Source organism: Gallinula chloropus (genome assembly GCF_964237585.1).
Source record: "Gallinula chloropus genome assembly, chromosome: 2".
In the NCBI taxonomy this organism is placed as follows: Eukaryota; Metazoa; Chordata; class Aves; order Gruiformes; family Rallidae; genus Gallinula; species Gallinula chloropus.
Window position 1 is genome coordinate 74,951,823 of NC_140086.1, and position 18,212 is coordinate 74,970,034.

At 45.2% G+C, this 18,212-nt stretch overlaps 1 protein-coding gene across 1 annotated transcript in view; it reads right to left on the minus strand.

Moving 5' to 3' along the window:
* Positions 1–1,852: 1,852 nt before the first annotated feature.
* The window catches only part of VWC2 (von Willebrand factor C domain containing 2), a gene marked incomplete at its 5' end in the record, with an annotated part of 53,742 nt that continues 37,382 nt past the window's right edge, over positions 1,853–18,212 (minus strand). Inside the window, one exon of the mRNA XM_084260894.1 lies at positions 1,853–2,249. Coding sequence (XP_084117020.1) covers positions 2,098–2,249 — 152 coding nt within the window. The 3' untranslated portion in view covers positions 1,853–2,097. The remainder of the gene's footprint in view (positions 2,250–18,212) is intronic.

Below are 18,212 nucleotides of genomic sequence, written 5' to 3' on the forward strand. Positions count from 1 at the left end.
TTATTCATGAGCTACCAGTGTGTCTGGAGATACAGCTTTAGAGACACAACCTACCTGCAAAGCTGAAGAACTCCTTGTATGCAGGACCCGTAATACTGTTCTCTGCAGCAAAATCCAGCTGAGCACCTAGGCCTCTGTAGGGAAAGCCAATATTCTCTGGAGTTTGGTTCACTGGAAACGATGCAGATGGCCTTTATGTTTTAAGGTTAAATACGAAGAGGGATATTACATAACCAAATCATAACATTCAGGTAAGCACATGCAGCCACCACAGCGGTTCTGGTTCTTTGCTCAGAGATTAAAATAAAGATGAATGGTTTCCAACTGCATTCCATAACGCTTCATTTTTAACTTTAAATCTTTTCATTTCCACATTTTTCCACATTTATGTAGCAGGCTGCAGATCTTGACTCCCCAGCTCCATTGCCGAAGGCCCACATGCTGCTTGGTGCAGTCACCTGTTGGGAGTTTGGCTCTCAGGGCCTTTTGGTGTGTTTGCCTCTGTGCCAGTGTTGCTGACGGTATCACCACGTACAGGCTCTGGCTGGGGTGGAGTTATTCTTAGCAGTAGGTGGTATGGTGCTGAGGTTTAGATCTGTCACCAAAACAACACTGACAACACACCAGTACTTTGGCTATTGACAAACAGCGTCTGCAGAGCGTCAAGGTCCTCTTTGCTTCTCGATCACTCCCAGCGAGTAGGCTAGGGGTCTGAATCAGACCAGGTGGCCCAAACTAATCGAAGAGCAAGCCCCATTACACCATGGGAGTAAGTAGCAAAGGGTATGTGGGAACTTAAGTAGTGGTCTTCTGGGTTTAGATATTGATTGCCTCTAGCAAAAGCTTAAAGATAAGTCCATGCTTAAGTATTTTCTTGAGACATTACCTCTTGAGACATTACCTTAACAGATATTCAAAGCAGTTGGTGATAAACTGAATTAAGCCCAACGCGCATCTAAGCAAAGGCTGTTGATGGCTGAAGCAGGGAGCTGTGATTCCTTACCTGTAGTCAGGGTCAGAGCTAGAAATCCTTTCATAGATACAAAGAGCTGGCTCAAAATCTTTCTCCTTAACACACTCTGTTACCAACCCCGTACAGAATACCAGAAAGAACCAAAAAGTTGGACCAGCACTAGCAAGGTGACAAGAGCCGGGTCTAGGGGATCAAGCAGCTACTGACCAGCTCTCCTGCTCTTGGATTCACAACCTTGTTTGGCTGCCCTAGCCCTTCCAAACTGCACCTCTCCACATACATTATACATTACATTAATGATGCCACGTGGTTACTTATCATCATTTCCACCATCTGGGTGATGCAATATTGTTTACATCACAGACAAATTCCTCCTGCTGTAACGTGTTATGCCTGGGAGGAATATTAGGAAATGATTTTGTCTGATTCAATTTCTGTAACAACAGCTACGACAGACTCCTTTCATATTGCCCTCTGCTCCATGCTAGCTCAGCTGTGGACCAGTAGATAGGCACCAGTGGAACTAAGAGAAGGAGCTGACCCATTTGTACATACAGCCATACAGCCATATTCATAAATGAGCACGTGTTCTCCGAAAGCATATTCTACTCCATTAGTTTCAAAAGTGAGAATGTCAAAATTTTGTCATATGCTGGCTCTTTCCCCACCCACTAAACTGAAAGATAAACCAAACCCCAAAAACTGCCAGGAAAACCCTCGTATGATGAACTCAGGACAGAAATGTAACGTTTTAGCCATGGTGCACAACAGGACAGGCAACGATACAATACTTCAATCTGTATTGTCTATATAAAACATTTATTTTTAAGCTCTATAATGGCATTATAGAAATACATAGAATATTTTATAGAGTGTATTTTAGTGTACTCACTGTGAAAATAACACATTTATTAAGACAGGTATTCTCAAGTCCAAACGTTTTAAATATATGCACTTCTTCGCCTTGCAGTATTATGTTACTTGAAAAAACAAAATATCAATATTTTACTCTTTGCTCCTCACCAGAATCTTCTCATTCAGGTTTCCCTGGGTCCTCTAGGGTGCTCACCGCTGGGAGATATTTTATAAAAACCACAAAAAGTACTTAAGAGTTGTAGATTTTTCTATATCTGTTTGCATTCGTGTCTAGTGCACATAGCCTGCCGCTCGATTCTCCAAGTGCCTTCTTCGTAAGTGCAGTGACATATAGTGCATTCATCAGTCTTCACCTCCCGGCCGGCTGGAATGACAATTGTTTCTGCAAAGCAGTTCGGGCCTAAAAGGAAAAGAAAGAAAAGGAAATAGAAGGAAATGAAATGGTTTATTATTATTCTTCCCCTTAGTGAAGCGTACCCCAGCACAGCTGAGTTTTAGTCTCGTGGATGGAAGCCCGAGAGTGATGTGAGTAACTCTGGGCACACTGAGCAAGTGCCAACGTGGTGCACGAGGCACAAAGGCAGCAGGAAGGGAGCCAGGACCCCGCTGCTCTCTGAAGTGGCTGGGTACTCTTAGTATGGGAAGGGTGCAACAAACCCTTCCCAAGAAACACGCTGCTGTGACACAGACCTGGGCACAAACGGACGATGTAGATGGATATGGATTTAAGCTAGAGGAAAAGCCAGCTATTGATAATGCAACAGTGCAACTCCAAGCTACTGGAGAGCTGATGATAAACGCTATTACTTTTTCTCCAGTGGAAACACGCATTGTATTTCATGTAGTAAGCAAAGCACCAGATTATTTATCTTCTGTTTCATGCAAAACCAGTCCTTTTGCAGTAGAATGAAATAGCTCCAGCCTCGTCTGAATAAAGATGCTTCTCATGTATAAAAATAAATATTCCATCTTATGTAAGTCAGGAAGTCTACAAGCACCCCTTTTCATAGCACGCTGAAGTAACTTCATTTCCAAGGACAAGGTGGGAGACCGACCCGACCCACCAGCACAATGTTCACGAGACAAATCTGGTCCTTTGAGAAGGTGACATCCTTGCATCTTGCTGCTACAGAAGGCTGCGAGTTACCCACAGTTCTGTTAAAAAAGAAACCCATTTTTGCCTTGAAAATCCACATGCACTTGTAAAATGGCACTAAGCCCTACCAGTCACCTCCCACCTCTACTCTGCTGTGTCCCCAGAGAAACCTGGCACTCCTATTCACTAAGCATGCACAAGGGCTGCTCAGGTGGAGTCTGGCCACTCAACAGCACTGTGGTACCACCATCCATCGGGGAAGGATGTGCAGCAAGGACCAGCGTGTACTGATCTGATACAGATGAAACTCTTCACAGAATATGGGGTGCAAAACGCTGGACCAACTGCCAACCTGATTGCTATGCAAGTAAATAAATCACTGATGAGGTTCTGTCTTCCACTGCCAGGGATCTACTGTAAGATGTAAGGCAAACAAACTTAGGCTTATTTTTTTCAAGTGCTTCCTCTGAAAACCCCAGGTAGGTGCGTGCTGCACATTTTGACAGATAGATGGAGTAGTTCACAAATGAGCTTGAATAGTTACACCTCTTTGGATCAGGTTACCTGCTTGTGTACTGACACCACCGCAGCCTGAGAATCTGTTGCCAAACTCAGAGTAAGGCCTTCCCTTGATGAAGAGGAAAGAAGACACCTGCAAGACTTAAAGCAATTCGCTTCACCAAATTGTACCCATTAATCCTCTCAATATTTATGCCAGTGTTATGTTTTAGGACTCACTGCTAACAAATATCTCTAACACGTGGCTTCTTCCCTAGTTTTGGGTGGCTTCTGGCCCATTCAAGGCTTCAGATGCAAAGTGGATAGCAAAACATCTCTCATGTACAAGCACCTGCTTTACTAGCTCAGTGTTACTGTTCACAGCCCCCTCAGTCTGTCCATGCAAAGTACCACTGGGTTGGACACTGCGAGGAGGAGGACTTTGGGGTGGAAGACATGCTCCTGGGTTCCACCACACACTGGGAGGTGCCCTAGCTTTCTCCTGGGATAAAGCAGTGCAACGCTGTCCTCGGCACAGCTTTAAGAGACTTCAACTCTATAAACCATACAGAATTCTGTTTCAGCTCAGTGCAGTATCCTTCCTGCACCTCCTAAATGTCCATCCTGCACCAGGAGGTAAAGACACCCGAATGCTTTGCACACCAGCCCCCAGTCGCCCCGCGGCTTGCGAAGCCGCACCACAGAAAGCGTTAAAGTATTAGAAGTATATTAATGCCCAGGAGAATTTGTATGAAACCAACGGGGCCACTTGCAATTCAAATACCACCTAAAAAGCAGAAGAGAAACAAAAGTGACGTCAATCCCTCCTGTGCAGGATTTACTTCGTTTTGGGAAAGTAAATGTTAGAGGCTATACTTGGTTACAAAAACCAACCAGGGAGTGAAGTAAAGGCAGCGCAACACAGGGAATATATATTCATTTGGATTCAGAATGTAAATGCCTCTGTTCATAATTAGCAGCTCCTTATGGCCACCCGTGACAAGCCCTTCTTGCGCCAGGAAGTTATGAAATGTAAAGATACTAGTTAGCCCAAATGGGTTAAACTATTTAATACGGGGCAGGAGTCATTGCTTTGGTAAATCTACAGAAAAGCAATACATATCTACTTGAGAAAGGAGCCTGTTGCAGTTTTGTGTAGCTGGGGTTTTTTTAATGGAGAAGGGGGTGCTGCTGAGATGGCTTCTGCAAGGAGCAGCTAGAAGCTCTCTGCAGGCCCCAGAAAGTAAACATTAGTCGATTCAAGGCCAGAGTTGCTGCTGACCAGGGCCAAACCAATCGGTGATGGTGATCGCACCTCTGGGAATCACATATAGGAGAAAGAAAATGCAGGCACATGCGTTTTGCCACCAGAGAGGGGAGTGAGAAGATGTAACAAGCCGTGCAGACACCAAGGCCAGGGAAGAATGAGGCACTCCAGGTGCTGGAGAGAGAGATTCCTCTGCAGCTCATGATGAAGACCATGGTGAAGCAGGTGTCCCCTCACAGCCCATGGATGAGGACGGGGAGCAGAGATATCTACGGCCTGTGAAGAGATTGATCCATGCCACAGCAGGTTTGCCAGGGGACTTGTGACTCTGTGGGGCACCAGGCCGGGGGAGTCTGGGCCTGAAGGTCAGCACCATGGCCATGGAAGGGAGACATGTTGAGGCAATTGGTGAGGAGATGACTCCCCAATAGGAAGGACTTACGCTGGAGAAGTTTGTGGATACAACTGTCTCCCATGGGTGGACCCCATGGTGCCGCAGGGAAAGAGTGTGTGTGTGTGGAATGCCCCCGCCCCCCAGATAAGAACGAAGACAACTCAGGAGGAATGGACTGAAAACCCCCATTTCCTATTCCCTGTCCCTCCCCAGGCTGTGATGGGGCGTAAGAAGGGAGCGAATTTATATGACTAAGGTAAAGTCTGCGAAGAAGGGCAGGGTGGAGAGAAGTAGAAGTGTTAAGATCTGGGGAAGGAAAGCAGCTTGTGAAGAATTGACTGGAACCCCACTCCCCATTCCCTGTCCCTCCCCGTGCCATGTTGGGGGCAGGGAAGAAGGAAGTAAAATCATGAGTGAAGTCTTGTAAGAAGGGAGGGGTGGGGGGAAGGTGCTTTAAGACCTGGCCGCACTTGTTACTACCTGACTGTGGTTTCACTGTGTGTGTAGTTGTAGTGTGATAAATGACTTTTCTTTAATCTGCATTGAGTCTGTTTTGCTCATGACACTAATTGGAGAGTGATCTCTCTGTCCTTATCTCAAATCCTAAGCCTCCCAATATATATTTTCTCCCCTTCTCAGCTGAAAGGGGAGTGATAGAGCAGTTCTGGTGGGTATTTGGCCTCTAGCCAGGGCCAAACCACCACAGAGCCTCACAAAACCAAACAAAAGCTGCAAAGAAAGTTACTGAGCAACATTTCTATAACAAATTGCTTATTTTCTGGTTCTGCATTTGCACCCATCATGTTTGTAACTGCACATCCTACATAGTACTCAGGTGGGCAATAGCCAGCCGGCATCCCTATCCCTGCCTCATCTTTTTCTTTGCAGTTTCATGTGCACACAATATTGTGGTTAATGTTACAGAAAAGGTCATCAATGAAAAGGCTGAACTGACTGTATTACTGCAACACCATCCACATAAATGTCAGTACAATATAGTGTCCAAACACAGCAAAGTAATTCTACAGCTCTCCTTTTATCATTTCTCCAAATCCTCAGATCTATTAGAATAGGGGAAAAAAACCCAACCCTGAGCTTCACCCCAAACCCCATTCAGTTTTGCAGCTCTATGAGCTAGTTATTCCTTTTTCTTTTCACAGAGTCACAGAATTGTAGGGGTTGGGAGGGACCTCCAAAGATCATTGAGTATAACCCCCCTGCCAAAGCAGGTTCCCTAGGACAGGTCACACAAAAAGGCATACAGACGGGTCTTGAATATCTCCAGAGAGGGAGACTCCACAACACCCCTGGGAAGACTGTGCCAGTGCTCTGTCACCCTCACCCTGAAAAAGTTCTTCCTTTCTTCTCTGAGAAGCAGTCATGGAAACCAGATGCACACGTGAGTCTCGCAGCAGCCCTCCCCCAGCCCCTGACAGTGGGACAGCCGGAGCTAGTGAACCTCCTAATGACCGGATTCTCCATCTGCCTAAAAGGATGGTGGGGAAACTGTGGGATTTCAGTTTTTAAGCAGACAGTGGAGCAAGGAGACAGCATGGGTTGGTGTCAGACTCCAGAGTTCTGCTTTCTTGCTCTCCCCTTGCAGAGGGAGGCAGGAGCACACCTCTCCTCCACGTTCAAATGGGTGAGCTGCCCAGAAGGCATGGCATTCACTGAAACTACTGCTTTAGTATAAGCACGGTTTATATTGATTTAGTGAGATCTGCACCTTCCCAGCACAAAGGGATGAGTTTAAAAAATAAAAAAAAAGCCTGCAAAATTACCTGACTTAGAACATGAAAAATATTTCCAAATAAATTGGGGCTGTTCCAACTCGAACTTGGTGCTGCTGTTGCAGGAGCAGTGAACCCCCTCCCCTTGGTGCATAGGGCAGGCTGCCTGCTTGCTGAGCTCCTGCTTGGTGATGCCACTGTTCTGCCCGGCTTCAGCGCCCTGGTACTCCTTCAGTGCACTAGTGGCTTGTTTGAGACGGTTTGAACTACAGCATAAACCTCCTCCTGGGCCCCATCCCTGACCATACGAGCTTATGTAGCTCTAAGGAAGTCAGTGGTGCCGCACATCTTCACAGTAGATGAAGATCTTGCCATATCACTCTTAAATCTGGCAGAAAATTCAATATGACATATTGTACCAATTCCGAGCGCAGCTTGAAATCTACCACAGCATCATTTGTTTTTCTAAAGTATAGGCTGGCGCTGTCAGACTCCGCTTGAGCTGTACCATGCTGGTATCAGCAGAGATTTCTTTCCTAGGGCTAAGGCACAGTTGCTGCCATCTCAGTGATGTCTTGAAGCAGCAAGTTCACTGCAAATCCTCAGTTCTCACACTGAGCACCAGATTGGCCTGTAGCTCTCGGCTTCCCCATACCCGAAACAGCAAATCCGAGCTTCCAAAGGCAACGTTTGGAGCTTATAACAGGAGTCTTGCCTCTTAAATGCATAACAACTACAGGAGTTTAAAAATATTACTGGGGCAAATGCTACTGTTGTCACTTCTTTCAAAGTCCTTATACTGATCCCGTGAAAGGATTCCCGTGACTTATACGTTATGCTTCAGTGTTGACAAGTGCAACAATCTAATTAAAATGCAAATTTCGTTATCTCTGAAGAAACCAGCCGATACCAATTATCAGCAGAGAATGCCCGAGCCACTCACCTACCGAAGCAACAGCACATGTAACCTTGACAACCTCACAGGAGGCTCTCTGAAGCTTCTCCTCCTCCTCTTCTTCCTCTCCTTCCACAAAACCACAGCTGTACGCCACGAGGCTGAGCCTGTATCCTCTGTGAGCTGCCCCTGCTTTGGCATGGGCACATATTCCCAGCAGTTAAAAAATACAAGATGCAGCAATTTGGTAAATTGTGTATTAATCAACTGTTTTCATCATGTGTTAAACCAAATTACGGACAAAGAGACGTCTGTTCATCTGCAAGTTAATGCCTTTGCCTGGAGAACAAGTCACAGCAAATCTTTGCCAATTAGAATGACAGCAGCAGCCTTGGTGAGGTAGCACTTTGATGTGGGACTGCTTTGGGCTCTGGTTTATACTTAACTCCCCAGCCGCTGCCCTTGGAATAGCTCCTTGCAGCACTCAAAGAGGCGCCTTGCAAGGCACCTGATGGCACACCTACATCCCTGGAGGCTTCTACGGCATTCACCACTGGTGTTAGAGCCCTTTGCCAATGGCCTAACTCCAACATTTAGCTTAGTCCCCTCGCTCTTTTTAAATCTACTTTCCACCCCTACACCCACCCACCCCCCCCCCCGCCCAAATCTCATGGAGTGATTTCCAGGGGTTACACCATGAAAAGATAGATCCTAAACCTGGTCCTGGCAGTCTTGAGAACCATAACATTATACAAGAAATAGCTGTACTGGGTGAGATCTGAGGTTCACCTGCAGCAGCCAAAAGGAGCTGCATGGGGATGTATATGGGGACAGAGCAAGCCCCCTGCCCTACCCCGCCAAGCTTTCAGCACTTTCTCAATCAGAGGCTTCGTAAGTGGCTCCTGTGTGCTGAGTTAATGGATGGTTTTTTTATGACTAACATCTCCAATGTCCTGCTGAACCCGTATAACCAGGACTGGGTGGCAAGGAGGTCGGAAGCTCTTATACACAGGGCACAACAGCTTTCTGTTGCTGTTCTGACGCTTTCTACCGGTTATATAAAGCTGGCATCCCCAAATCCTCATGGTGGAAGAGGCAGTAACCGCCACACTCCTTGGCCACGTCATTCACGAGCTTATGGAACTGTACCATGCTTCCCTTCACCCCCATAGCCTCACCTGCAGCCTGAGGAGGATGCTCCTGTACCTTCACTGTCCCTGCTGACCTCCCCAGACATCTCCCAGTTCTGCCACTTCCTTTTTGGGGGCTGTAAGGACCAGACCTGCGCCCCACACACAAGTTGTAGCAACGCCATGGTTGCAGCACAGCGATATTCCCCGTTTTGTTTCCCGTTTCCCTCCCTCTTCCTGACATTTGCCTTTCTGTTGTGACCAATGATAAAAAAGTCAAGCTGACATTTCATGAGACACTGAATTTCATACCAGAGAGAAGCCTTACAGAAACAAATGTTTCCCCACACTCGAGTCAAATCTGCTGCCGCCTTTCTGCGCCACAGAAAAAGTTTCACTTTCTGGCGGTGCTACTTGACAGTCTTCCATCTACAGCAGGAGTGTTCCTGTTGTTCAGTAATTTCAGGAACATGCTGGTGAAAGGAAAGCCTTCCCTCCCACCTCTAAGATCTTTATTCTTTCTGATGTTTCGAGACTTCCTCTGGGATCTATTGAAGATGCCAGAGAGACTAATGAAATGCCGAGCTGGAGGAAGAGGTGCAGACAGACTCCCTGTCTGCATTTCAAGATGGCAGCACGTGACCTGGGATGCAACTGCACAAAACCAAGGGCTCTTCTGCACCCCAGCTGGAAGACAGACTGAGGAGCTAGGACAGCCAAGGCCCAAACCATGGATAAGGAGTGGCTGTCCCTGCCTCCCAGCGCACTGGGACACAAAGTCCCTAGTGCACCTGCTGAGATACTTGAGATGGGCTTCAAGACGTGCTAATGCAGCATGGTGAGACAAAATAAGGCTGCTCTGCTCCACAGCAGCAAGACTTTTGAGATTCAGGCATTACCTCCCTCATCCCTCTCAAATCTAATCACTTCCCCCAGAGATGGTATCGGTACCTGCTTTGTGCCCTTCCAATCTCTAATCTCTTCTCTAACGTGTCTGTATCTCCCAGACTTGATTTTTTTTCCCTCTCATGTGGATATATATAAAATAATGTCTATCTTTTGTGAAACGTCAGCTCGGAAGATAAAGCACAAAAAGCAGCTGGCAAAAGTAGTCTGTGGCTGGGATTACAGCAGACTCTCATTCTCTCAGAAAAATAAGTTCATCACCCCTTGGTGGTGTCACGATTCTGACTGCTCCCAATCCAGTGCAGCCTTTTACTCGCCTCAGTACCTTTGGATGCTACTGAACCAAGTCCAAAAGAGAGTTTTCAATTACAGAAGAAGGATTCAGGTAGACCAAATTTTAAGAGCAATTTGGGACCCCAAAGAACCACATACTATTTCTGCATTTTATCAGTGCCTTAAGATACTGGCAGCCCAGAGAACCACGGCAAATGTCTTAACAGACTTCCAGTAAATTTCTCTGTGTGTGATAGGGAGAAGAAAAAGGATAAAGAAGGTATTCATTCACTCCATGATTTTACCTAGCTGCTACGGGAAGTAACAAAAAAGCAGTACGTGCAATGTGCCACCTTTCATGAAAGCAGTGTTTTGTTCATGCTAGACAGAGCCTAGGCGATTTTAAGAGTAATAACCCCCACCCCCCTCCGTTAGGGTCATGTATTGTTAGATGCACAGGGAACCGACAGATTGGAAGAAAATCTACCAAGGGCAAATCTATTAAAAAATAACATTTTTGCCACCTAATCCTAATTTAGAAGGATGGGTATAGCAGCATCTGTTGAGAGTGGACAGACAGAAGAAGGGTCAGTGTAGTTCTACAACTAAACGGGGTGATCAAGGCTGCAGTGGCACTACTGTGACCAAGCGAGTATGGGAGCTCCGGCACTTGCTGTACCGGAGTGTGGGTGTGTGTGCTTCAGTCCAGAAAATAAGCCCAGTTATAGTTGTGCTTGGGGTTAGGTTTTAATATTCCGTTTATGACACTTACAAGCCCTATTTGTGATTAAGTTCTGTTGTTTTATATTTTCATTTATCGTGGGTGACAGCACTATTAAACATTTTGTTCTGGCCCCAGTCCTAGAAATTGAAAGAGGTCAAAAAATCCCACAGACCACAAAACAAAGCCACCACTGATCCTTTCTGCCACTGCATCTTCCCAGCTCTTGATTCTCCATCGCCTTGCACGTTCTGCAGCGTTAGCAGCCCTGGAATGACAATGCCAAGTGCTACTGAAATGAGGGCTCCACAGTTACTTTTGCACAGATAGAAACTGCTTGCAGGAAGGGAACAGTCCATCATCCTGCCACCACCACTGTCCCCTTGGATTTCCATGTGCATTCAGAGAGCAGAATTTCAGATATCTGCTCTTTGTGTACCGAACAAAATGAAGCAAAGAAACATCGAACACAACACAATCCAATACTCCATGAGCCAAACAGAGAGCCTTGCGGCATAAAAGGGCCCAATTAAATAGGAGGCTTGAGTGTCATAAAAATAAATTACATCAAACAACTTCCTTTATCAGAGAAAATACAGCAAGACTTGAATACACTACTTAAAATGATTTTCAAAAGTCCTACGACTTGTAAAGGGATATTGTGTTCCACCCAGAGATGGCACCAATTAGAAATGAGCTGAACACTGTGTGTATCCTATGGAAAATTATATAAACACTTAGAAGCCAGCAAGCCATCCATCAATTTTGTGCTCAGCTTTCTTGCCACTCAGTCACCACCCAGATGATTAGGGAATTAGAGACACTGTGTTTGGATGCATCAGGAAAAACTCGCATCAGGTGCTTCACACAACAAGAGCACAGGCCGGGGAACAGGCCTTGCTCCCCTTCATGCCAGCTTACCACCAGCTGTGGCTGCTGGGACCAGGCTCTCACTGGTGTTACCCTCACAGAAAGCACCGGCCAGGCCACATGGCCAACCAGCCTGGGATAGAGCTGCTCCCGAAGAGAGGAGGGCAGTTTTGGTCCGTGACATGCCCTGCGGCCTGGCATCCAGTGGAAACGCTTTGGGATTGAGCGGAGCCTGGTGGCTGCATGGGAGTGGGGGCACGCAGCAAAAGCACTGGCTGCTTTCTTGGAAACTATTTCTGAGGCCCAGAGAGGGCAGTCGCATCTAAGGAAACAAACCAATAAATGGCTAAATTTCCCCTGGGTTACAGAAACTGTGGAGGCATTGCCAAGTGCCATGGGGACAGATGGACGGACAACAGTGGTGGAGCATTGTGTGGGCTGCAGCGGGGTGAGCCGCTGCCTGCCCCAGCACTCATAGGATGGGGTCTTAAAAGCTCTGCCACTGAGGTTAACGAGCTAATCCTTCCTTTTCTGAAGCTGTTTATTCATGCCAGTGACCCTGCTGGGATCCATGGGGGGGTTACTGGGGGCCTGGTGAAAGACCTGCTGAGCACCAAGTCATCTTCTCCACACTGGGAAACTTCAGCTTAGTCTTCAGATTTAGCAAGCCCCGTGAAACGCCTTTGTTGAGAGACCCTCAACAAGTTATCCAAAAGACTATTATGCAAATTTAAATAGACTGCACTTCCAAAAGCATGCTCTACAGGCCGGTAATTTAATGCATCGGAGACCTGCCACGAATGCTGGAACTAAAAGCACATTTTAATTAACCAACACACAGCAGCACTAGTGGACTGCACTGTCTATCGGGCAGGTTCCTTAGGTGGCTGAGGAGCATACAGTAACTTGGGCAGTCATGCATAGGGATGTATGTGTCCCGAAACACACCCTAAATGTGGGATGCTAATGAAGAAAGAGGTTTTGAGAATCATTATGGAAAAAATCCCTGAAGACTTCAACAAAATTGAAAGCTGAAGTGGCACTGAAGTACAGTATAATGCTGCTTTGGCAATGAAGCAGAATCTCAATCAGTGTATTTTTTTCCAGTCACTGTAAAACACTGAGTAGTGAGGATGCAGTAAGCAAGGATGGCCTGTGGCTACCTACTGCTACAAGGAATTACTCAATCAAACCAACCAAACATTATCAGTCAAGCATCAGCTGTTCTTTCACCTCATTTTAGAATAACTACACTGAATACTGTTAAATCAGGACTTATCTTTCTTACTGAGAACAATTTATATCAAAATATTGAATGCAGCGTCATTTGATTTCAGAAAGACTGTCACAGCAGACAGTGACAGCTCTCTATTAAACAGTCCCCTTGCAAAATCAGGTGTTTTATCAGGGCTGGGTTTGACTTTTTAGATTGGTGTTTTGGGTTTTGTCATCCTAACTGATACTTTGGGTTTCTTCGGTTTAGTTATGGCCTTAGGGGCTTGCCTACAGGGGTTTCTAGCTCCTCATCCAAATGGACTAGAGTTGGTTTGCTCTGGTTGCAATTGTAGGGGTGAAGTTAAGATGTTTCCCTCCAGGTAGTTCTGCTGCTGAAGCGATACACACTGACGTAGGGAAAGGCATCTCCACCAAAGGAGCAGCATTTTGGAGTCTCAGACACCTGTGTAACCCTCTCACACAGACAAGCTGTGAGCGACGCTGTCAGCTGCAGAGAAGGGGAACAGAAAAGGGAATAAAGTTTGTGTGGTAACAGAAGTCAGTGGTCTGTCACACCTGAACTGCTCAGCATCACACCCGGAGACTTTGCTCCTGCGGTGGTTTCCCGACTGTATCTGTGATGTTGTGCTCACTTCACACATTTCCTTTGAGTTACATGACCAGAGGTGAGAACCCAGATGAGACTGAGCCTGGCACAACTGCTACTTAAACATAAAAAAAGCCCTGTTCTACAAAGGACTTCCTTTAATATATGCTGAAGACTGACCACCTTCCCTTCCCCTCCTACCTTTCTTACTGAGAACATTTCCAAAAATGTGCCTCCTAAAACCAGATAAACAGTACCCTTTATTACAAGAAGGTTAAGTTTCAGGGATCTCTGCTTGAAAAATTAATTAGAATTGTCAGCATGTCAAAAAAAAGCTGTACTTTCAAAAACCAGGTGGGAATCAGAATGGAAACTGAAGAACCTGCTTACTCATCAGTCCTAATGAATCGTTACAATCGTTCAGTGTAAAACTTTACAAAGCACGCTGCTGTAATTGCTGATTGTTTTAACGTGGTACTAATATTATGTGAATATACCTGTAAAAAAGAGAGATGTTAACTTCTCCTTAGAAAAAATTATTTATCAACTTTAAGATGCTGCTAAGTTACTCCACGACTGGGAAAAAAATCACAGTATCTTCATGAGCAAAAGAGAGCTTATGTTTCACCCTCCATGCTGCTAAATCAATAATTCTACCTTTTCTTCCTCTGTAATGATTTTTCCTTGGTGTTTATGAAGCACAGCGCTGAGACAGCTTGCTTTGGAAACACTGCATTTTGTACATGTTCAGGAAGCCGAAGAGAAAATACCAGAGAAATACTGCTGTGAGAGCACACCCTTCCTGCCCCTGGCATACTGAGAAGCTCTGGGCACCCACAGCCAGCCAGGATGCGACCTGGGGAATGTGAGGCATGGGTCCCTACTCTGGCACACTGCTCCTGGACAGGTGTAGCCCTGGGAATTAGTCACTCAGCACCCACTTGGCCACCTAAACCCAAGGGATCTGGTCCAAGCCAGGTATCTGTGTTCCCTGTACACAGGGAGAAAGGAAGAGGTGCCTCTAGGGCCCAAGTCATTGTGCCTTCTTCAGACAGGTGCTGCCCCCATGGGTCATGAGCCCAGAGTGGATGTTGGCCCCTTCATCAGCATGCAAGTGCCATCCTTGCATGTCAGCCCCGTTTCTGACATGGGTTTGTACTGCTGCTTTATCTTACTGAGGTACAGAATAAGGCCTGGGATGCTAGCACAGCATAGCAATATGGATCATAGGATAGGAAGGGGTGCACCAAATAATAATTCTTCTGCTGATCAAAAACTGTCAAGAAGTCAGAACTGCGAATTTAAAACCCTGCTCCTGATAAGACCCCACATACTCAACTTTGGACCATGCTGGAAGAGCTGTTTAGGAATGCAACCAGGTACTAAGCAAATCTAAATATATTAAGATGGAAATCCATCACTATCAGAAGTTAATTCCTTCCCGTTTCTGCTTGCACCACCCTTACATCAATCATAAATCAACACCTGGAGCTACTACTGTGGGGTAGGGAGAGTAGGAAATCAGTAGAAGAAAGGGTGATCCACTGCAAAGGCCAAACAGCAGGAAGCCATTAGTGTTGGAAGAAAACAAATTAGTGGGACTGCAAACGGGTAGGAAAAAGGCAGGAAAGCAGGCAGGGTGGCTGGCAAAATGATTTTAAGGGATCATCTCTTTGTGGAGATAGAAAGACAGGTGATTTGAAGTGAGAGACGTGAATTACAAAAGATACAGGACCCGGTTTTGTTAAATGCAAAGATTGTGTCTGTGAGTTACACAAATCCTTTCATGTCAGAGCACTGAAGCAGCATAGAAGTTGCATGTCACTCACAGGGGCAGGCATGAAAGGATATGCACTATCCAAAAGGAATCTTTCACATAATGCTCCTCGACTCCTTGATTTCTGGCGTCTGAATTCAGCACTTACTTTCCCACAAAGTTAAGACAGCCTTTTCTTGCAATGCTCTTCTCCTGTAACATCATTAGCACATGGGCACAGGAAAGAGCATGGCAAGGGAGCCAGTCCCTCTAGAGCAGCCAGCCTGGTATGGACATGGATGTATTTCAGCTGGGTCAGGGAATGAAGGAAACAAAAGGTGATTATGAGCATTCCTTCAAAAAGCCACTGCAGCTTTTTAGGAGGTATCAATGGGTCCAGTTCACGTATTTATCCACAAACTGCAACATCAGAGGGCAGGTTGCTTTGGCTAGGAAGAGGCAGCAGTTTGTCCTGGTTAGATAGCAGGGTACAGGCAGACCTTCAAACTAAACTGGGGCTCATTTAGAGCTCGCTCTTTTCAGTCAGCACAAGCTCACAATCTAAGCGACTGAAATTCATATAACGGAGTTTGCAATGACGTCTGCTCCTCTAAGAAAGGACAAGATATCCTCAGTCAGCGGCCAAACTACTTAAATGTCCAACCACTAAGCCAAAAGCACATGAACATGCAGGTGCTGCCAGCATCACAGAAACAGCCACCAAGATGCTCTGGGAAAAGAAATCAGATCAACCCCTTTATTGAAGTAACAGCCCAGAAGACTCTGTCCTGACAAAACCCAAACTGGCGTCCAGGCAACAGCCCCCACATTGGCCAAGCTGGTGTTCGAAGACTGGGCTGCTTCCTTGATCTTGCTTCTCTTTTTTTTTCCCAGCACATCAGACCTCTGGAGCAGTTACTGAAGCATGAAGGCTAGTCTTTGTATTTACAGTAAAAGAATTATTGTAAACCTATTCTTAAGTATTTCCACATGCGTGTTTCTTCTTGTAAAATTATCTCCAAAGGCAAGTATTATGGAAATAAAAATTCTGGGGGAAAAACAGCTGGTGCTTTTATGTTTATCTGAAAGCTATGTTTGTTTTCTCTAAGGCAAAACCAGAGCCTTAGGAAATTGTAAATGATTCCCAAGACACTTTGAACTGATTTTCATAAAGCTCAGATTAGTGCACTGGAAAATGAGTAGCAAATAAAATGAAAGCAGCAAAACTAAAAATTACATTTTACTTTTCTAATGATGTTATTACTCTAAAATGTCCTACAAACAACAGTTAAGTGCTTGATATATGATGTCAAAGTTAGCTGCTCCATTTGTCTTTGGGGTATTCTCCCACTCTTCAGTAACAGAAATGATCACTGCTCACATGCACAAGCATAAGGAAGACCTGGGGAGATGCTTGGAATATAAGTTACCAGTTTATAGAAACTCCTTAGAAGACAAAACTAAATTAAAAGGGGGAGCTCTTAATTACAGAGTGGATCAAAGTGTTGTAAAATACAGGGGATCCTGAGGTCTGGAAAGGGAATGTTTCCTAGAGAAGATATGATGTCCTAGTGAAGGGTGACTATCAGCCTAAGGGGAAGAAACCGCCAGCTCCTCTGACTGGTTCCCTTTTACAAGGTGTGGCTTACATCTGTCTCTCTCAGGGGTTGAACTTGCAAATATTCCTTTTGCACTTGATATCAGAACCTTTAGTATCACAATATGAACTTGTAAAGTCTACAACCATTCATGGATTAGTAATTCCTTTCCTCACTCTTTATTCCAAGCATGTGTGGAATGTATGCACATGCCATCAAAATCCAGGTATTAATGTGCACTAAAAAAATGAGTTCTGTAAAGAATCTTTGCAGAAGGAAAGCTTTGGATGGGTTTTCAAGAGAGGGAAAAGTGGTAAGGAGAGGAGGTATTTTAGGGTTACAATTCCACTAGAAAATGCACCAAGGCTGGAAGACAGAAGATCCAGTCCATAAACAGCAAACGGGGTACAGGTCATACGATATCTACACTGATTTCCTTCCCTTTTTATCTGTACCTTTTCTTCCTTACTGCATGATCAACTCTTAGGGGCCGAGGCTGCTTCTTGCAAGTTCGTTTTTGCATAGGATCTTGCAAGTTAGAACCCCAATCCTAATTTGGAAATGAATCACAATAATTATGATCAAGATTTTTTTTCTATGGGACCATTTAGAGCTTTGCCTGACAGTCCAAATAGGAAATGGTGGTTATTTAACATTGCTACTAAATTACGAAGTAACAAATCTCACTGAACAGCGAGGAGAAGGTAAAACATTAATTGATTCTCTCAGGGGCTGGACACTGCCTGCCACCTTTTTGCCCACTCTGTTTTGTGAGCTACTTTTGCAGATCTTTGCTGCTATCCAGAAGAGCTTCGTACCGGACAGAAACAGGGGAAACAACTGCACAGTCCTTGTCTCCAGTTCACTGATGGAGATGTCGATTCCCTCAAGAATCAGCACAGGAACGCCTCGAGCACTGTGCTGCTTGCATTTTGCTTTACTGGACTTTCTTTCCATGAATGTACCTCACCTTTTTCCAAGCTCTTGACAGCTGGGGGAAACCATGGCAGGAACTTTCCACAGTCGCACTCCAGAAAAGCTCCAATGTCCCTTTGCTAGATTTGAGCCTTCAACCTAATAATTTTATTGAGCTAGACTAGTTCTCTTAACGTGAGAGACAGCAGAGGATGAACAGCTGAAGTTCTTGATAATAAGGATTTTCTCCTTTATGATGCCTTCCAGCCAAGGATTGCAAACCATATCTTGGGATTTATATTCTGTAAGATTAGCCAGAGGTCTGTGAATTTATATTTTGAGGATCTGTTCACTTTGTTAAGCACAAGAAGAGCAATGATTTTTAACGCATTTTTCTCCCTTATATTTTGAAAAGGAGGAAAACCCCCCCACCTAAATCCTTTAGATCAAAGTGACAGTTTTTTCTCAAAATTGCAGTACAGACACACAAAC